The 22,116-nt window shown below is 41.0% G+C and overlaps 2 protein-coding genes across 2 annotated transcripts; both read right to left on the reverse strand.

The window, feature by feature from the left end:
* LOC100514822 (olfactory receptor 7D4-like) lies at nucleotides 208-1,131 on the reverse strand. The gene has a single exon (XM_003123239.1). It carries the CDS (start codon nucleotides 1,129-1,131, stop codon nucleotides 208-210), a length of 924 nt encoding a protein of 307 aa, XP_003123287.1.
* LOC110259653 (olfactory receptor 7A10-like) lies at nucleotides 18,590-19,534 on the reverse strand. The gene has a single exon (XM_021085135.1). The coding sequence runs from the start codon at nucleotides 19,526-19,528 to the stop codon at nucleotides 18,590-18,592; it is 939 nt and encodes a 312-aa protein (XP_020940794.1). The 5' UTR covers nucleotides 19,529-19,534.

The raw sequence follows: 22,116 nt of genomic DNA on the forward strand, positions 1-22,116 counted from the left end.
ATGTCAAAAGGGAATTGCTGAGAGGGCTGTTTGAGAAACACCAATCCAAAAACAAAGACATGTTAAGTCACACATGCTTTACAAAAAGAAGTCAAGCAGGTTTTGAGGGGAGAAAAGAAACAAGATATTGAACTTTGCATCATTTGCCTTTGGAGCCCACCATCTTCACTTAGTTCTGAGACCAGTGGCCCATCACTAGCAAGGGACTCAGCTAAGGAGCCTGCCCAGGGCCCCCTTCACATCCTTGTTCCTCAGGCTGTAGATGAAGGGGTTCAGCATGGGGGTGACCACGGTGTACATCACTGAGGCAATGGAGATTCTATGGGGAGAATGGGTCACAGCAGAGGTGAAGTAGACCCCTAGACTCGTCCCATAGAATAAGGTGACCACAGAGAGGTGAGACCCACAGGTGGAAAAGGCTTTGTACTTGCCCTCAGTGGATGCCATTTTCATTAAGGTGGAGACAATCTGATAGTAAGAAAAGAGGACCCCAGTGAGAGGAAGCATACACAGCAGGGCAGTGGCCACATACAAACAGACCTCATTGATGAAGGTGTCTGAGCAGGCCACCTTGAGAATCTGAGCCAGTTCACAGAAGAAATGTGGGATTTCAGTACCTACACAGAATGTCAGCTGCGTCAACAGTAGAAGATGAATAAGGGCAGCCCAGAATAGGATGAACCAACACATCAGAACCAGGAGGACACAGAGGTGGGCATTCATGATGACCACATAGTGCAGGGGGTGGCAGATGGCCACAAAACGGTCATAGGCCATCACGGTCAGGAGGAAATCATCCATTCCAGCAAAAACCATAAAAAAATACACCTGAGTGAGGCATCCTATGTAGGAGATGTCTTTACTCTGTGCCTCGATGTTCACTAGCATCTTCGGGACAGTGGTAGAGACAAAACAGATGTCAACAAAGGACAGGTTGGAGAGGAAGAAGTACATGGGGGTGTGGAGGCGGGAGTCTGAACTGACAGCCAGGATGATGAGCAGGTTCCCAAGCACGGTGACCAGGTATATGGATAAGAACAGCCCAAAGAGGAGGGGCTGCAGTTCTGGATCCTCTGAGAGACCCAGGAGGAGGAACAGTTTTGATACTCCTGTGTGGTTTCCTGCTTCCATGTAGCTGGTGTGCCTGCTGGGGAAGGAGGCAAAAGCAACTTTCAGTGAACAGCCAACTGGCACCTGAGATAGTCACCACCTTTTCGTTCCACTTTTCATGGACAACTAGCACCCCCCATTTGTCCTTCCATTGCCAGTGATTCTCTCATTCAAGGGGTAGCCCATTTCCATTTTAAATGTGTGTAATTATTCAGACATTAATTAAGAAGAAATCTCTCTCTCTCTGTTGCCCACGCGACAGGTTCAAATTCTCCTGTTCGAATTGATGAACATAAACAAATTTCTTCTCAGATAACACCCTTCCAAAATGATTGAAGACATTTAATTCCTTTTCTTCAATATCTCCACACATCCCTTGTTCAAAGAAGTCATTTCATGGTGATTAAGTCATGGATTTTCAGTTCCAACAACCTCAAGTCTATGACCTGATTTGATGTCACAGTTAACTCTCACTTACCTTTTTTTTAATTCTAAAATTGATTTTTTTATTATTGGTATTGCCCCAATACAATTTTTCTTCCTACTGTACAGCATAGTGACCCAGTTACACATATATGTATAGATTCTTTTTTCTCTCATTATCATGCTCCATCATAAGTGACAAGACATAGTTCTCAGTGATTAACCACAGCATCTAATTGCCATTGTGGGTGCTCTCATTATATCCTTTGTGAGGTATGAAAATCCCTTTGTCATGGTTAGATCTCAATACATGATAGCTATTATTAGTATGATTATTAATCGGTTTTAAGATAATTATTGTTGATACTTAAATCTCCCACTGTTAGTACAGACTTGTGATTTAGAACATGGGATCTTAGAAGTCCCCTGGTAGCCCAGCAGTTAAGTATTTGTCATTATGAGTGCTGTGGCACGGGTTCAGAAAGAAAAACAAGAAAATGGGATCTTGAGTCAGGCTTCCTCAAATAGAATTTTGGTCCACCAGCTTCCATCTGTGTGACCTCAAGACAAAGTTATTTAATCTTTCTCAGGGGCAGATGCCTCACCTCTACTGTGGGAGTAACATTCCATAGACTATAAGACTAATGAGTGAGTTAAATGGGATGATATAATTTTTCTAGTGTGATTCTTCTGACACATACAACAGACACTTCATCAATGGGAGCTTGTTCAAATGAATAAATCTGTCAAACAAATTCTCTCTCTGTACTCATCATTCCCCTTAAACAAGGACAGCCATCAAAGATGGAATTCCAGGAGTTCCCGTAATGGCTCATCGGTTAACAAATCCGGCTAGCAACCATGAGGTTGTGGGTTCGATTCCTGGCCTTGCTTAGTGGGATAAGGATCCGGCAATGCTGTGAGTTGTGATGTAGGTCGCAGATGTGGCTCAGTTCTGGCATTGCTGTGGCTTTGGCATAGGGCAGCAGCAACAGCTCCAATTCGACCCCTAGCCTGGGAACTGCCTTATGCCAACAGAAAAGCCCTAGAAAAGACAAAAAACAATAACAAACAAACAAAAAAAAAGTTGGATTTCAATTATAAACACAACATGCCTGTTACTTCTTTGGACTGCTGTGTAGCACTTCTTCTTAGTGACGATCCTTATGGGCCTTGCTTTCAGGTACCACCTGCCAGGTGCATTCTTCCAAGAGGAGGGAAAGCATATAAACTCATAGATAAGAAGTGGAAACAAATCACAAAACTTTCAATATAAAATCAAAGTGTATGAGAATGTGATCTCATTTGTTCATGCTCAGAAGTAAAAATGTATTGCAGTAAAAATCAGAGGTGTTCACTACCAAATAAGAGAAAGCTTTGATTAAAAAGCTTTCCAAGATCCTATAGATCAAACCACCCTAAAATTGAAAGGCCAATTTCAGATGAAAATAAATGTGTACATTCTCCATAGTAGAAAAACATTTGGCATTAGCAATGCTGAGAGAATGAAAAGAGAGAAAAAAAAAACATTGAGGGATAATTGGCTCTGAGAAGGTGTGTGGGAGAGGGCTCTCTGAAATATGAATATTGAACTGTGAGAGGAAAAATGGGTGATTGTAAATCAGAGGAGATAGGGGAAGGACAAGCATGTTGGGCTGCAAGAACAGAGTTCACACTTGCCCTGTGGGATGGTGAGATTGGTAAGGGTGGGTGGTTGAAGATAGTTGAGAAGCCAGTGAGATGGAGAACAGAGGGTGAGGTTCAGGAGGACAGAGGGTGAAGTCCACAAGTGGAGCTTCCTGTATATTCTTTTTCTTTAACATTTTATTCTTATTCCACTGGAAGTGGTGTAGGTGGATTGTACTTTGTGAAAAAATATATTTTCTCATTCTCTCTCTCTTTTTGGATGCACTCTCTTCATGTGGAAGTTCTAGGGTCAGGGATCAAACACGTGTCACTACAGCAACCTGAGCCGCTGCAGTGACAATGTCAAATCCTTAAGCTCCTATGCCATAGGAACACCTTCCTGTGCTATTCTTGATGTTCTCTCATGTTGGTAATTCTGTATTTATTTGTGGGTCTGAAGTTGTGATGGTTTGTGCTCATCAGCATCTTTCCAGGGACTTACATGCTGCCTGGCACATAGCAGGTGCTCAACTCCTGCAAATGATAGACATGTAATAAAGACTGAGACCAGGAGATCCCATGTGGCTCAGTGGTTTGAGGATACAGCATTGTCACTTCCATGGCTTGGGGTGCAGCTGTGGTGTGGGTTCGATACCTGGCCCATCATCCCTTCTGTATGCCTCAAGTGCATACAAAAAAACAAAAAAAAAATATATTAGAACCAAAGGGATAAAGAATAACACAAAAAGGAAAATTTCAAGGTCATCACATGCTTGAATACTGAAACAAAATGAAATATTTGTATTATATAAAATGCATTCAAATCTCTTTTAAGAAAATAATATATCCTAAACAAGTAATACCTAGTCTAAGAATGAAGAGCTGGATCAATACTAGGAACTTCACAGAATTCATCACCAAAATAGGCAGATGAAGAGAAAACATAGCTGAAATCACACTGGAAACTGCATTTGAGGAAACGTGAGTGTCAGTACTGACAGTTAGGAGCCAGGAGAGAGCCTCTCACTAAGGCAGGAAACCAAGGACAATTTCTTAATCTAATACAAAATGCTTTGTTAACAACTGTGTCCCCCTGGATATTGTATATCACATCCTTAAAACATGTGCCTTAAATTTATGAAGAGGGTAAGGCAGGCTAGTCTAACTTCAATATCTCAATAGTCTCCTGAATATTTAAGGAGATTGGTTCAATGAGAAAAGGGACTGTCTGAGTACAGAGTATCAGAAAGAGTTACATTATTGGTAGCTGATATTGTGGACACTCAAGTGAGACAACAGCCATCAGTACAAAACCATGAAGTGCTAACAGTACTGCAAACTAGGTGCAGAATACAACACGAGTTCCCGGATGGCTCGGCAGGTAAAAGATCTGCCTTTGTCACTGTTGTGGCTTTGGTTACTGCTGTGGCTCAGGTGCCATCCTCAGCCTACGAACTTCTCCATGTCACGAGTTTGACCAAAACAAACCAACCAGCTGAGTGGAATAATCCAATCACATGAGTAATAAATCCGACCATACCTTGTGCATATTCAATCTCCACTGACTACTTGATGAATAAGCGGTTGGACACAGGCAATCCAACAGGAGCCTGCAATTGTGGGTTAGTAGGGCAGAAGTGGAGACCCAGCACAAAAATTATTGGAGAGAATCTCTAGATTCCAAGAAGAAAGAGAAGGAAACCGCAAGAGCTGGAAAAGACTTGTTTCCACAGAAACGAAAGCGCCTTCAAAGTACAGGGACTTCAGTGTCATGGAATAAATGAATATGGGACTTCACATATCACTGTTCTAGAGGATAAGCCCGGTTCCCCCTTTCTCCCCTCTCTTCTCTCTTACTACCCCAACCCTTCCTGGAACCTTCTTTCCAAAAGGTATCCCTGCAGCCTTCTGTTTTCCGGGGTCTGTCCTTGGAAAGCCCAGTTCTGTTTGCACTTGGCTGGGCTCAGAGAATTATAGGAAAGGGGCATTGGGCACATGTCTCAAGTTGCCAGCATCTCAAGGGGTGGATTCCCAGAGGTGCTCATTAAATAAACTTTTCCATTGTCTTTCCATCCTACAAACAATGCCACTCCTTTGGGGCACAGACATGAGAGAGTGGAAGATTTTCAGCCAAGATGGACAATTTTCAGCAAGCAGCCTTGGAGGGAGATGAATTTCCTTCCTCCCAGAAGAAACTCTTCTTTCTTTGGTTTGGCTTTTAAATGACAACCTGTCCCCCAGAGAAGGTTTAATTCCTACAGGAACCAGACCCAAGAACCACCTTTCTGGGATGCTCTGCCCTTGAAAAGTCTTTGGAGATTTCATGAATTTCTTGTGTCCACAAGGTCATGGAGGCCGAGAGGTCCTTTCTGAAGAACAGCACAGTGGTTAATAGTTTGGGTTTCTTCAAAGGACCTTCACAAGGAGGACGAAAAGGAGTTCCCTTATTGAGCAGTGGGTTAAGATTCTGGCATTGTGGCTGCTGTAGCTTGTGTCACTGCTATGGGGTGGGTTCCAAGCCTGGCCCAGGAATTTCCATATGCCCCAGATGAGGTCCAAAAAAATGAGTACTGAACAATATCCCTTCACATTGGCTGGTGCCATGGAAGCACTTGATATATGAAGAGGCTCTAGATAAACACAAGTAGAGTGGATTGAAGAGTATTAAGGAAATCTAACTGGCAAATATAAACTACATAAAAAGGTTGTCTTGGAAATGAAAGAGAGAGTAAGGTATGCATTTAAAGGAATATAAAATAAGGAAGAGGAGACCGCTGCTATGGCACAAGCCCCAGCCCCGTACAGTGGGTTGAGCTGCAGCACAGTTTGCAACAACAGCTCAGATCTTATCCCTGGCCCTGGAGCTCCAGATATCACAGGACAGCCAAATTAATTATTTAATTAATTAATTAATTAATTAATATAAGGGAGTTGCTAACTAGTTGACTATCACACACTCTCCTTAGGGTGGCAGCTTGCTTTCTGATAATCTATACGGTCCTTCCCAGATCTCGCCCAGCCTGGTGGATGCCTGGAAGTGCTGCCTCTCCGGTTCCACCTTTACAGAGAGTAGCTGGCAGGGCTGAGCAGAGTAGTCATCCAAGACCCTAAGAGGGCACACACCCGCCCATTCCCCTGAGTGTTTCTGCCTCTCCCACCACCCCTGGTGAGGGGAGAGATGGACAGAAAAGAGAAGCTTGGGGGTTGCACTTCCAGGTTCACTTCTACATGGCCAGGAGCAGCTCCTGAGGCTTGCCTCTGACTGCGGCCCCTCAGGGATATTGTAAGATATTTATCCCTGTGCCAAGCTCCTACCAGAGTGGCCTTGGCTTTTCAACACTTAAGGTCTCTAGACAACAACATACTTGCCTCTCTTTTAACAACAACAAAACCCACCAATGGCTATCACCTAGGTAACAGCAACAGGCACACTCTTAAGCACTTCCCTGACATTACCTCATAGAATCTTCACCACAGCTCTAGGCAGGAGGTACCCTTTGAACCTTCATGTTAACTGAGGTACACGGAGATCAATTGTCCTGCCTAAGTTCACACAGCCAGGAAGATAAAGTGTGGGGATTTAATGCCCAACACCCAGGCTTGGGCCTTCTCTGAGTGGACATTCCAAAGTTCCCAAAGTAGTCAACATTGTGCAATTTCACTAAAAATAACTGTGTCTAGAACACAATCAATGTGACTTTTTCACCTATGAAAGTATACTATGTTAAAATGTGACAGTAATAAAATAAGTCGATCTAGTTTCTGGTGGGCAAACTCTTGTTAAACCAGTCAAATCCAAACCAGTCAAATCTGGAAATAATGTTTTGTATGTAACAAAAGTGCATATGGATAAGCAGCCACAAATAAATTCATCGAGACACACCTTATTATCCTATAGGTTTCCTATCATGTCTCACATCTGCATTTTCTAAGAGTTCTGCCTTCATTTTGCATTACCAAGCACTAATGTGTTAGAAGAGTCTTTTTTTTTGGCTTTTAGGGCTGTGCCCATGGCATATGGAGGTTGAGGTTTCCAGGCTAAGGGTTCAATCAGAGCTATGACTGCCAGCCCACACCACAGCCATAGCAACATGGGTCCAGGCTGTGTCTGCAACCTACACCACAGCTCATGGCAACGCCAGATCCTTAACCCACTGAGCAAGGCCAGGGATTGAACCTGCATCCTCATGGATACTAGTCAGATTTGTTTCTGTTGAGCCATGACGGGAATGCCTAGAAGAGTCTTAATGTTGGAACACATCACTAGAAACACATCACTAATTAAAGAACCAGGCCTTAAATATGGAAAATAAAGTGATAAATCAGTGAATTTTTAAAAATAAGAAAATGTTTGTATTGATCAATCTAATCTAAGCTCATGGCAGCACTTCTTTCAATAACCAAGACATGGAAACAGCCTAAATGTCCATCAATAGAGGAGTGGATCAAGAAGATGTGGTACATATACACAATGGAACATTACTCAGCCAGTAAAAGAACAAAATACCAGCATTTTTAGCAACATGGATGGACCTAGAAACTATCATGCTAAGTGAAGTCAGCCATACCATGAGACACCAACATCAAATGCTGTCACTGACATGTGGAATCTGAAAAAAGGACAGACTGAACTTCTTTGCAGAACAGATGCTGACTCACAGACATTGAAAAACTTTTGGTCTCCAGAGGAGACAGTTTGGGGGTGCAGTGATGTGCTTAGGTTGTGGGATGGAAATCCTGGAAATCGGATTGTGATGATCATTATACAACTACAGATGTGATCAATTCATTTGAGTAATAAAAAATTTTAATTTTGTTTCAATTTTTTTTTTATTTTATTTTCCCACTGTACAGCAAGGGGGTCAGGTTATCCTTACATGTGTACATTACAATTACAGTTTTTTCCCCCACTATTTCTTCTGTTGCAACATGAGTATCTAAACATAGTTCTCAATGCTATTCAGCGGGATCTCCTTGTAAATCTATTCTAGGTTGTGTCTGATAAGCCCAAGCTCCCGATCCCTCCCACTCCCTACCCCTCCCATCAGGCAACCACAAGTCTCTTCTCCAAGTCCATAATTTTCTCTTCTGAGGAGATGTTCATTTGTGCTGGATATTAGATTCCAGTTATAAGTGATATCATATGGTGTTTGTCTTTGTCTTTCTGGCTCATTTCACTCAGGATGAGATTCTCTAGCTCCATCCATGTTGCTGCAAATGGCATTATGTCATCCTTTTTGATGGCTGAGTAGTATTCCATTGTGTATATATACCACCTCTTCCGAATCCAATCATCTGTCGATGGACATTTGGGTTGTTTCCATGTCCTGGCTATTGTGAATAGTGCTGCAATGAACATGCGGGTGCAAGTGTCTCTTTTAAGTAGAGCTTTGTCCGGATAGATGCCCAAGAGTGGGATTGCAGGGTCATATGGAAGTTCTATGTATAGATTTCTAAGGTATCTCCAAACTGTTCTCCATAGTGGCTGTACCAGTTGACATTCCCACCAGCAGTGCAGGAGGGTTCCCTTTTCTCCACAGCCCCTCCAGCACTTGTTATTTGTGGATTTATGAATGATGGCCATTCTGACTGGTGTGAGGTGGTATCTCATGGTAGTTTTGATTTGCATTTCTCTTATAATCAGCGATGTTGAGCATTTTTTCATGTGTTTGCTGGCCATCTGTGTATCTTCTTTGGAGAAATGTCTATTCAGGTCTTTTGCCCATTTTTCCATTGATTGATTGGTTTTTTGCTGTTGAGTTGTATAAGTTGCTTATATATTCTAGAGATTAAGCTCTTGTCCGTTGCATCATTTGAAACTATTTTTTTAAAAATTTAAAAATTTAACAAAAGAAAATGTTCATATTGATTAAGATTGTTCTTTTATAAACAATAAGTTGTCAAACTGATGTCAAATGAAATTTGAAAATGAGAAATCAATATTCATCAGCAATCAAATCCAAGCTGGTTCAGTGGGATGGTATTTAAAAACTTCCCCACAACATACTAGAATCCCAACAGCTGTTCAAATCAGTAATGTGTCTTCCCTAAAGTTTCTTTTTTTATAAAGTTATATTTGTTATGCTAGGAATTCCTTTTATATATTTTTCACACTTCCTGTGTTTTGCTTTAAGTTTTCAAATGCTAGAAATCTTTCATATACATACAAAAAAGCTATCGATCCTTTTTGTTTATGGTGTTAAAACTATAACAACTATCAAAAAAAGAGATCATTCCTGCTGCATAGCAAAGGGAACTCATTTATGTCATTTATGATGGAACATAATACAGGTTAATGTCATTAAAAAATCTACATATATATACATATATGTATGACTGAGTCAATTTGTTGCACAGCAGAAATTGAAAGAACATAGCAAATCAACTCTAATAGAAAAATGTTTAAATATAAAAAGAAAATTTTTTAATTACAAAATAAAAAAGAGAGATTCCAAGCATACATATGTAGAACAGAAAATCAGGTCGAGAGAAAAATAATAAAAATTATAGTAGATGATCACAAAAAAACTTTATATTGAATTTTTAAAGTATCAAAAATATGACTATCTAGAAAAAGTTACTATGAAGTATCAAAATTCATTCCGATAACAAACAAAGTATACTTATGCAAAGGAAATAATTAGCAGAGTAGCACAACCTTTTGAGGGGAGCCACATAGCCTTTAAAAACTCTTCTGAAAATACTAAAACTTTTCTAACCTTTAATTTTATGACATGACATAACAATAATACAAAGACCTGTCAAAGACACTAAAAAAAAAGATAATTAAAATGAATTTTATGTGGACAAGAAGTGAGTACCCTGAGAGTTGAGAAAGGATTAATAATTCAGATATCTATTGTAGATTAATAAATGCATACCTCACACAAAGAGATACATTCTGGGGGAAAAAAGGCAACTCCATTTAACAAAATTTAAAATCAAAATCATACGTAAATTTAAAAATGCTTCCAAAGAGCAGGGGGTTACAGCCCAAGGTGTGTGGTGTGAGGACCACTTGTAGCACTTAGAGAAAGAGAAGCGATTTCCCTAAATGATAAGGAAGATCTAGCACAAACGAACAGACAGTGTCAATACCTGAAATGTCAGTCAAATTACCAAGGAAGTTATCAGTAATATCAGAGTGTCTAGGCTCCACATCAATACCCTTTAATTCACTCTAGAGTCTGGAGTCCTCTTAGCAACCACAAACCTAAAATCGTTAGGATTTTTTTTTTACTAGACCCTCTCAGCCACTACTCATTTCCTTGTCTCTGAAGTTATTTCCTGCTCACAAAAGCCTTTTACGTGTGAACATATACACACCCCTCTTTCTGAAAGCACATACTAACCCCAAATGAGTCACCCAGATGACAGCATGGAAGAAGAATCTGAAGTCACTGATGGATGGATGGAAGGATGCATGGGGAGAGATTGCCAGAAAGAAAGTTGGTATGAGATCCAAACAGACCTGGGATTAGCAAGGTGACAATATACTTCTTGGTCTGGGGTGGGTGAGCTGGGAACACAGGGACATTCAAGGAGCATTTATCCTTTCAGGGGCATCCAGGGTTGAATTCTCAAAGCTCCTAATTAATGTTCCTAAGGTGACTCTATTTCTAAACAGCCTAGCTCTTTAAGGGAGAGAGAACCATTGTGAAATGGTAGCTAGGACAATTCTATTTCCATGTGGGGAGTTTGGGGACAGTGAACTTTTTTCATGGTGGTGGTTCTCTCCTTAGGGATGATGTCATGGTTCAGGATTCTCTCTGAAATATATCCTGTTAGAACGTGAACTGTGTGTTCTTTGCCAGTCAAGAGCTTTAAATACAATTGTATAGGGCCTGCTACATCTCTGACAGCACCTTAAATCAAAGACTGGCCCTATCAGATAAGAATCTAATAATACATGATGCTGTTAAAAAAACTTGTTAGTAAAAACATGGGGGGGGGATGGAATGGGAGTTTGTGATTGGCATATGCACACAGTGGTATATGGAATGACTGGCCAGTGGTGACAGAGAATTCTACCTAAAATTCTGTGATGATCTATGTGGGAAAAGAACCTGAAACAGAATAGATATATGTACATGTGTAACAGAATCACATTGTTGTACAGCAGAGATTACCACAGGTTTGTAAGTCAACTATACTTCCATTTAAAACTGAAAGAAATTAGGAGTTCCTGTCGTGGCTCAGTAGTTAAAAAATCCAACTATGAACCATGAGGTTGTGGGTTCAATCCCTGGCCTTGCTCAGTGGGTTAAGGATCTCGCATTGCTTTGAGCTGTGGTGTAGGCTACATGAGGCTCGAATCCTGCATTGCTGTAGCTCTGGCATAGGCCAGTGGCTACAGCTCTGATTCGACCCCTAGACTGGGAACCTCCATATGCTGCAGGAGTGGTCCTACAAAAGGCAAAAAGACAAAAAAAAATAAATTAAATTAAATTAAAATTTAAAAATTTTTAAAATAAAAAATGAAAGAAATTGAAAAATTAAACAATTGAAGTTCCCCTTGTGGTTCAGTGGTAACAAACATGCCTAGCATCCATGAAGACTCATGTATCATCCCAGGCCTCACTGAGTGAATCAGGGATCTGGCATTGCCAGGAGCTGTGGTATAGGTCACAAATGCAATTCAACTCCCCCACTGCCATGGCCGTGGTGTAGGCTGGCAGCTGCAGCTCCATTGGAACCTTAGCCTGGGAACTTCCATATGCCATGTGTTCAGTCCTAAAAATAAATACATACTTACATACATACATACATACATATATACATACATAAATTCATACTGAATGCCACCCTCTTTATCATTATTAGCTCATTTATTAATAACCTTGACATAAAGGTTATGCTTTATATTTCAGAGATGAATAACAGAGTAGAGAGAAATGGACCACTCATCAAATCTTAGTTACCTCCCAAAAGTCCCACATCCCAATACCATCATATGAGGGGGTAGAGTTTCAACACAAATGTTGGGGGCCCAAACATTCCATCCAGAATAAGGATGCATGGGGCAATGTGAGATTTTATTGAGAATGTGAAGGGCTGTTACTTAGGCCAATGTTATGTTTGTTTCCAGAGTGATCTGAAATACAGAATAAGGTCTATGAGGCACTCACAGACTAGATTCATCTTTATTCCCCAAAACAGTCCTTGGCCTCAATGGACAATAAGAAAATTTTGCCATTCTGGTGGGTGAATTGATGACTATCTTGATATGTCTAACCGTTAGGTAGCGGAGACAAAAAAAAATGAGTATTTGTGCAGAGAAAAGGAGGTACAAAAGTCACAAAAGGGGGTATTAAGATGGCAGAATAGAAGGACTAGAGAACAACTTCTCTCCTAAAAACAACAAAATTCACAAGTAAACACTGAGCACTCTTCACCAAAATGGACCGGAACCCTTAAAAAAGATACCCTACTCCAGAAGAAAAAAAGGAGGACACATCAAGAGGTAGGAGGGGCAATTGCACAATATAAAAAACTCCATAGAGTCTGGAAGCCCCACAGACTGGAAAATAACTGGTTCACAGAGACTCACCTACAGGAGTGAGAGTTCTGAGCCCCACATCAAACACTAATGTGTGGGGATCTGGCATGGGGAGAAAGAGCCCCAGAGCATCTAGCATTGAAGGCCAGTGGGACTTGTGTGCAGGAACTCGACAGGACTGGGGGAAATGGAGACCCCATTCTTAAAAGGCACACACAGACTTTCACATGCACTGGGTCCCAGGGCAAAGCAAAGTCTCCATGGGAATCTGGGTCAAACCTGACCACAGTTCTTGGAGGACATCCTGGGAAAAGAGGGGTGAATGTGGCTTGTGGTGAGGGAAGAACATTGAAAGCAAAGCTCTGGGGAATATTCAGCAGCTGTGCCTTTCTCTGGAGGTGGCCATTTTGGGAAAATCTGGCCCCACCCTTTTCAGTCAGCTTCTGAGAAGCCCCAGGGCAAACAACAACCCAGGAGGGAACACAGCCTCGTCCCTCAGTAAACAGGCCACCTAAAAGCCCCTCAGGCACATGGCTGCCTCTAATCCCATCCAGAGACTCAGCCCCACCCATCAGAGCGATTAGAATCAGCTCCACCTACCAGTGAACAGGCATCAGCCCCTCCCATCAGGAAGTCTACAGCAAGCCCCCTATACCGACTTCAGCCACAAGGGGGGCACACACCAGAAGTAAGAGAGGCTACAACTCTATTATCTGTCAAAAAGGTCACCACACCAAAAACCTATAAAAATAAAAAGACAGAGGACTATAACTCAGACGAGGGAGAAAGGAAAAAACCCAGAAAATCAGCTAAGTGAGGAGGAGATTCTTAGCCTCCAGGAAAGAGACTTTAGACTGTTGATGCTGAAGATGATTCAAGACATTGAAAATAAACTGGGGGCAAAGATAACTTACAGGAAACACAGACCAAAGAGATGCAAGATATTAATCTTAAATAAGAAGAGATGCAAAATACAATAACTGAAATAAAAAAAATTGCTAGAAGCAGCCAACAGCAGGATACAGGAGGCAGAAGAATGAATAAGCGAGGTGGAGGACAGATTAGTGGAAATTACGGAGGCAGAATAGAAAAGAGAAAAAAGACTGAAAAGAAAAGAACTCTGGGACAACGTGAAATGCACCAACATCCGTATTATAGGGGTGCCAGAAGGAGAAGAGAGAGAGAAGGAGACAGAAAAAATATTCCAAGAGATAATAGCTGAAATCTTCCCTAACATCGGGAAGGAATCACTCACTCAAATCCAGGAAGCACAACAAGAACCATATCAAATAAACCCAAGGAGGAACACCCTGAGACACATAGTAATCAAACTGACCAAAATTAAAGACATAGAAAATCTTGAAAGCAGCTAGGGAAAAGAAACAAATCACACACAAAGGAAACCCAATAAGGTTATCGGCAAATTTTTCAACAGAAACTCTGCAGGCCAGAAGGGAGTGGCATGATATACTTAATGTGATGAAAGGAAAAAACCTCCAACCAAGATTACTCTACCCAGCAAGGCTCTCATTCAGATTTGAAGAACTCAAAACCTTCACAGGTAAGCAAAAGCTGAGAGAATTCAGCAACACTAAACAAGCCTTACAACAAATACTAAAGGAACTTCTCTAGGCAGAAAAGAACAAGAGAAGAAGGAAAGAAAAAAGAGCAGCAAAAACAAATCCAAAGCAATTAATAAAATGGCAATAAGAACATACATATCAATAATTACCTTAAATGTGAATGGACTAAATGCCCCAACCAAAAGACATAGACTGGCTGAATGGATACAAAAATAAAACCCATATATATGCTGTCCTCAAGACACCCACTTCACTTCTAGGGACATATACAATTTGAAAGGGAGAGGATGGAAGAAAATATTTCATGCAAACGAGGATCAAAAGAAAGCTGGAGTAGCAATACTCATATCAGACAAAATAGACTTTAAAATGAAGAATATTTTAAGGGACAAAGAAGGAAATGGCATAATGATCAAAGGATCAATCCAAGAAGATGATATAAAAATTTTAAATATCTACACACCCAACACAGGTTCCCCACAATATATAAGGCAACTGCTAACAACCTTAAAGGGAGACATCAACAATAACACAATCATAGTGGGGGACGTTAACACCCCACTTAAAGCAATGGACAGATCAACCAGACAGAAAATCAATAAGGAAACACAGGCCCTGAATGATACATTAAACCAGATGGACTTAATAGATATTTACAGGACATTTCATCCAAAAGCAACAGAATACACATTCTTCTCAAGTGCACATGGAATATTCTCTAAGATTGACCACATCCTGGGCTACAAATCCAACCTCAGTAACTTTAAGAAAATTGAAATCATATCAAGCATCATCTCCCACTGCAACGCTATACAACTGGAAATCAACAACAAGAAAAAAACTGCAAAAAACACAAACACATGGAGACTCAACAACATGCTACCAATGGATCACTGAAGAAATCAAAGAGGAAATTAAAAAATACCTAGCAGCAAATGACAACAAAGATATGACACTCCAAAACCTATGGGATGCAGCAAAAGCCTTTCTAAGAGGAAAGTTTATAGCAATACGAGCTCACCTCTGGAAACAAGAAAAAGCTGAAATAAACAAGCTAACTTGACATCTAAAGCATCTCAAGAGAGAAGAACAGACAAGACCTAAAGTTAGCAGAAGGAAAGAAATCATCAAAATCAGAGCAGAAATCAATGAAGTAGAAACAAAGAAAACCATAGAAAAGATCAATGAAATGAAAAGCTGGTTCTTTGAAAAGATCAACAAAATTGATAAACCCCTACCCAGACTTCTCAAGCAAAAAAGAGAGAGGACTCAAATCAATAAAATTAGAAATGAAAAAGGAGAAGTCACAACGGACATCATAGATATACAAAGGATCATAAGAGACTACTATATGCAACTACATGCCAATAAAACAGAAAACCTAGAGAAATGGACAAATTCTTAGAAAAGTACAATCTTCCAAGACTAAACCAAGATGAAATAGAAAAGATGAATGGACCTATCCCAAGAACCAAAATTGAAACTGTGATTTAAAAACTTCCAACAAACAAAAGTCCAGGACCAGATGGCTTCACAGGCAAATTCTATCAAACATTTAGAGAGGAGCTAACACCTCTACTTCTGAAACTATTTCAAAAAATTGCAGAGGAAGGGATACTCCCAAACTCATTCGATGAGGCCACCATCACCCTGATACCAAAACCAGACAAAGATTCCACAAAAAAAAAGAAAACTACAGTCCAATTTCACTGATGAACATCGATGCAAAAATCCTCAACAAAATCCTAGCAAACCACATCCAACAATACATTAAAAGGATTATACATCATGATCAAGTGGGATTTATCCCAGGGATGCAAGGCTTCTTCAATATCTGCAAATCCATCAGTGTGATACACCACATTAACAAACTGAAGAATAAAAACCATATGATCCTCTCAATAGACACAGAAAAAGCCTTTGACAAACTCCAACACCCATTTCTGATAAAAACCCTTCAGAAAGTGGGCATAATGGGAACCTACCTCAACATGATAAAGGCCATATATGACAAACCCACAATGAACATCATTCTCGATGGTGAAAAGCTGAAAGAATTCCCTCTGAGATCAGGAACAAGACAAGGATGTCCACTCTCACCACTACTCTTCAACATAGTTCTGGAAGTCCTAGCCACAGCAATCAGAGAAGTAAAAGAAATAAAAGGAATCCAAATTGGAAAGGGAGAAGTAAAACTATCCCTATTTGCAGATGACATGATACTATACCTAGAGAATCCTAAAGACTCTACCAGAAAACTGTTAGAGCTCATCCACAAATTTGGCAAAGTTGCAGGATACAAAATTAATACACCAAAATCGATGGCATTTCTATACACTAACAATGAAAGAGCAGAAAAAGAAATTAGGGAAGCAATCCCATTGACCATCACATCCAAAAGAATAAAATACCTAGGAGACAAACCTACCTAAAGAGACAAAAGACCTGTACTCTGAAAACTATAAGCTACTGATGAAAGAAATCAAAGACGACACAAAGAGATGGAAAGATATACCATGCTCATGGATTGGAAGAGTTAATATTATCAAAATGACTATACTACCTAAGGCAGTCTACAGATTCAATGCAATCCCTCTCAAATTACCAAGGACATTTTTCACAGAACTTGAACAAAATATTTTAAAGTTTGCTTGGAAGCACAAAAGACCCAGAATAGCCAAAGACATCCAGAAAAAGCAAAACGGAGCTGGAGGAATCAGGCTCCCGGACTTCAGACTATACTACAAAGCAACAATCATCAAAACCACATGGTGCTGACACAAAGACAGAAACATAGATCACTGGAACAGGATAGAAAGCCCAGAATGAAACCCACACACCTACAGCCATCTCATCTATGACAAAGGAGGCAAGAATATACAATGGAGAAAGGACAGCTTGTTCAATTAGTGGTGCTGGGAAAACTGGACAGCCACATGGAAAAGAAGGAAATTAGAACACTCCCTAACACCATACACCAAAATCAACTCCAAATGGATGAAAGACCTAGATATAAGACCAGACACTATCAAACTCCTAGAGGAAAACATAGGCCAAACACTCTCTGGCATAAACGACAGCAACTTCTTCTCAGATCCACCTCTCACAGTATTGACCACAAAAAACAAAAATAAACAAATGGGACCTAATCAAACTGAAAAGTTTCTGCACAGCAAAGGAAACCCTAAACAACACGAAAAGACAACCCACAGAATGGGAGAAAACATTTGCAAGTGAATCGACTGACAAGGGATTACTCTCCAAAATTTATAAACACTTTCTGCAGCTCCATACCAAAAAAACACACAACCCCATCCAAAAATGGGAAGAAGATCTTAACAGACAGTTCTCCAAAGAAGACATACAGATGGCCGAGAAACACATAAAAAGATGTTCAACATCACTCATTATTAGAGAGATGCAAATCAAAACCACTCTGAGGTACCACCTTACATCAGCCAGAATGGCCAGCATCCAAAAGTCTACAAACAATAAGTGCTGGAGAGGGTGTGGAGAAAAAGGAACCCTAGTACATTGCTGGTTGGATTGTAAATTGGTGTAACCACTGTGGAAAGCAGTATGTAGATTCCTCAGAAAACTAAACATAGAACTACCATTTGATCCAGCAGTCCCACACCTGGGCATCTACCCAGAGAAAACCACGACTTTCAAAGACACATGTACTCCAATGTTCATTGCATTGCAGCACTATTTACAATTGCCAAAACATGGAAACAACCTAAATGTCCATCGACAGAGGAGTGGATCCAGAAGATGTGGTACATATACCCAATGGAATATTACTCAGCCAATAAAAAGAATGAAATACCGGAATTTTTAGCAACATGGATGGACCTAGAAACTATCATGCTAAGTGAAGTCAGCCATACAATGCGACACCAACATCCAATGCTTTCATGGATATGTGGAACCTGAAAAAAGGACAGACTGAACTTCTTCGCAGAACAGATGCTGACTCACAGACATTGAAAAACTTTTGGTCTCCAGAGAAGACAGTTTGGGGGGTGGTGGGATGTGCTTGGGCTGTGGGATGGAAATCCTGTGAAATCAGACTGTTGATCATTATACATCTGCAGATGTGATACATTCATGTGAGTAATAAAAATAAATAAATATAGATCTCCTAAAAAAAAAAAGTCATGAAAGGAAGTTCTTGTGAAGCACTTGCTTTTGGAGGTGAAAACATGGAAGAAACTTAAGCAATGGTATTTTGGGTGAAAAGGGACAAGGCACAGGCTCAGTGAAAGCACAGATTCAGTATTTCTGATGGCCAGGGATTTGACTCTTGTTTTCATAGAAACTCTTCAGTTGTAGCATCCATGGCCCTTCATGAGGGGAAGAAAGACCTGCTGACAAATTTCCTCAATGCCCCCTGCATGTCCCTGTTCCTCAGGCTGTAGATGAAGGGGTTCAGCATGGGGATGACCACGGTGTACATCACTGAGGCCACTGCCCCCTTTGAGGAGGAGGGAGAGAAGGCAGAACCGAGGTACACACCTATCCCCGAGCCATACAATAAGGAAATGACTGTTAGGTGAGACCCACAAGTGGAAAACGCTTTGTACCTCCCCTCCACTGAGGACATTTTCAATATGGAGGAAATAATCCTAGAGTAAGAATAAAGGACCCCAGTCAGTGGAGGAATACCCAGCAGGCCAGTCACAGAAAAGAGCACAATGTAATTGCTGAGAGCATCAGAACAGGAGGACTGGAGCACCTCAGTCAACTCACAGAAGAAGTGGGGAATTTCTGTGTGTGTGCAGAATGAGAGATGCAGCACCATCAGACTGTAGAGGAGGGCAATTAGGACACTGAGGGACAAAGAGACTAGAGCCAGCAGGCAACAAAGGTGCGGGTTCATCATGATCATGTAGTGCAGGGGGTGACAGATGGCCACGAAGCGGTCATAAGCCATCACAGTCAGAAGGAAGTGGTCCAGGTACAAAAAGACCAAGTAAAAATACATCTGGGTGATGCAGCCTCCATAGGTGATGGCTTTGTTTGCTGTCTGGATGTTCACCAGCATTTTGGGGACAATGGTGGAATTGAAACAAATATCAGAAAAGGAGAGGTGGGAGAGGAAGAAGTACATTGGGGTGTGGATGTGGGGGTCAGAGCCAACAGCCATGATGATGAGCAGGTTCCCAAGCACGGATACCAGGTACATGGACAAGAACAGCCCAAAGAGGAGGGGCTGCAGTTCTGGATCCTCTGAGAGGCCCAGGAGGAGGAATTCCAAGACACATGTTTGGTTTCCTGCATCCATGGAGCTGATAATTCTGCCAAGTAAACAAAGCCATGAAAATTAAAAAAAAAACCTGTGGGAGTACCCAAATATAAAAATATTTTATCCTATTAATGACAACTTAGGAAACACACATATACATACACAAACACACACACACACACACACACACACATTTTGACCACGAATCTACTGTTCACACTCTGAGAGGATTACAAACACCATTATCTTATACCTGTATCATGTAGGGGAAAATCTATTCCCCTCTCCTGACCTTTATCACAAATTAGCCATTGCCTCGATGTTAATAGACCATCAAGCTTCATGGTGTGGGTCGCTGTCACAATAATACTTCGCTACTTTGGCAAAGAGCAGCTGTCTTGTGTACCCCAAGTGTTCCCAATGACCCAGAAACTAAAGCATTATTCCCTAAAACTAGCAGAACCTCGGTTAGCCCATGCCCATGCTGGGACATAACTTGTTGGATATCACACACTCTCCTTAGGTTGGCAGCTTGCTTCCTTGCAATGCACCGTGTCCATCCCAGATCACACTTAGCATGGTGGATGCCTGGAAGTCCTGCCTCTCAAGTTCAACCTTTACACAGAGTACCTGTCAGGGCTGAGCAGAGTAGGCATCCAAGACCCTGAGAGGGAACACACCTTCCCACTCCCCTGAGTGTTTCTGCCTCTAACACCACCCCCGTTATGGCAAGAGATGCACAGGAAAATGAAGCTTGGAGACTGCACTTCCAGGTCCACCTCCACTTGGCCAGGAGCAGCTCCTGAGGTGTGCCCTTGACTGTCTCCCCTCAGGGATGCTGTAAGATGTGCCAGGCTCCTACCATCATGGCCTTGGCATGTCTGGCACTTGAGGTCTATAAATAATAGACAACTTGCTTCTGGTCTGACAACAACAATGGCCATCACCTAGGTAACAGTAACAGACACTCTTTTAAGCACTTTCCTGATTATTACCTCATTTAATCTTCACCTCAGCTCTAGGCAGCTGCTACCATCTGAACCTCCATGTTAACTGAGGTACAGGGAGGTCAAGTGACCTGCCTAAGGTCACACGGCCAGGAAGATACAGTGTGGGGATTTAATGCCCAGCACCCCGGCTTGTGCCTTCTATGGTTGGACATTCCAAAGCTGCCAAAGTTCAACACTACACAATTTCACTCACAATAACTGTGGCAAATACAACCAAAGTGACATTTCTCACCTCTGAAAGTACAGTATTTTAAAATATAACAATGGACAAGTATGATGGTCTCATTTCTGGTGGGAGTACCCTTGTGAAACCAGTTTCATCCTGAAAGAGTTAAATCTGGAAATAATGTTTTATGTGTAACATAAGTACACATGGATAGGTGGCCAGAAGTAAATGTATGAAGATATAAATTGCTATCCTATGTGTTTCCTGTCAGGTCATGTTATCCGCATTTTCTAAGATTTCTATCATCATTTTGCATTATTTTTTATAACCAAGCACATGAAATTAGAAGAGTTTTAAAAGTTGTAAATGTTGGAACAAATGACAATTAAATCTAATGAAAGAATCTGGCATAAACATTGAAAGTAAAACCATAAATCAATGAATTTTTTAAAACAAGAAAATGTTTGTATTGATTAATCCAAGTTTACTCTCTTATACACATTAATTGGTCAAACTGATCACAAGTAAAAAAAAAATTAAGGCCACACCTGTGGCATAAGGAAGTTCCCAGGCCAGGAGTCAAATCAGACCTGCAGCTGCTGGCCTACGCCACAGCCACAGCAACACCAGGTCTGAGCATTGTCTGTGACCTACACTGCAGCTCACTGCAACACTAGATCTTGAACCCACTGAGTGAGACCAGGGATTGAAGCCACTTCCTCACTGGGCACAAGTCGAGTTGGTGACTACTGCACCACAAGGGCAACTCCTGGCAAACCCAATTCTAAACTGAGAAATCAGGAGTTCCCCTCCTGGTTCAGCAGGATGAGAACCCAACCTAGTGTCCAGGACAATGAGGGTTCAATCCCTGGCTCACTCAGTGGGTTAAGGATCCAGCATTTCCCCAAGCTGCAGTGTAGGTCACAAGATTTGGCTCCGATTGGCATTTCTGTGGCTGTGGTATAGATGGGCAGCTGCAGCTTTGATTCGACCCCTAGCACAGGAACTTCCATATGCCTTTCAAAGGAAAACTTTTGAAATAAAAACATAAAAAATAAACATGAGAAATCAAGATTCATCAGCAACCAAAACCATGCTATTTCAGCAGGATGGCATATCCCCAAAGCTTCCCCAAATCCCATCAGCTATTCCTATCTTTAATACATCTTCCCTAAAGTTTATTATTTTACTGAAATGATTTTTGTTATGCTAGAAATTCCCTTTACATTTTTTTTGCACTTCCTTCACTCGGCCCTAAATTTTCCAATTTAGAAATCTTTCACAGGAATTCACAGAAACTATCAATTGTTTTATGATGTTCAGAGTAAAATGACTAACAAAAACAGAGAGTTCAAGCATACAAAATGAAAGTTACATGGAATAGAAACCCAGGTGGAGAGGAAATAAGATAAATTATGAGATGATCACAGAAAATATTTGTTTAAAATATT

The sequence above is a fragment of the Sus scrofa genome, chromosome 2 (genome assembly GCF_000003025.6).
Source record: "Sus scrofa isolate TJ Tabasco breed Duroc chromosome 2, Sscrofa11.1, whole genome shotgun sequence".
Classification (NCBI taxonomy): domain Eukaryota; kingdom Metazoa; phylum Chordata; class Mammalia; order Artiodactyla; family Suidae; genus Sus; species Sus scrofa.

Coding starts and splice junctions, on each gene's coding strand:
- LOC100514822 (XM_003123239.1), bottom strand. CDS start 1,131: ATGGAAGCAGGAAACCACACAGGAGTATCAAAACTGTTCCTCCTCCTG.
- LOC110259653 (XM_021085135.1), bottom strand. CDS start 19,528: ATGGATGCAGGAAACCAAACATGTGTCTTGGAATTCCTCCTCCTGGGC.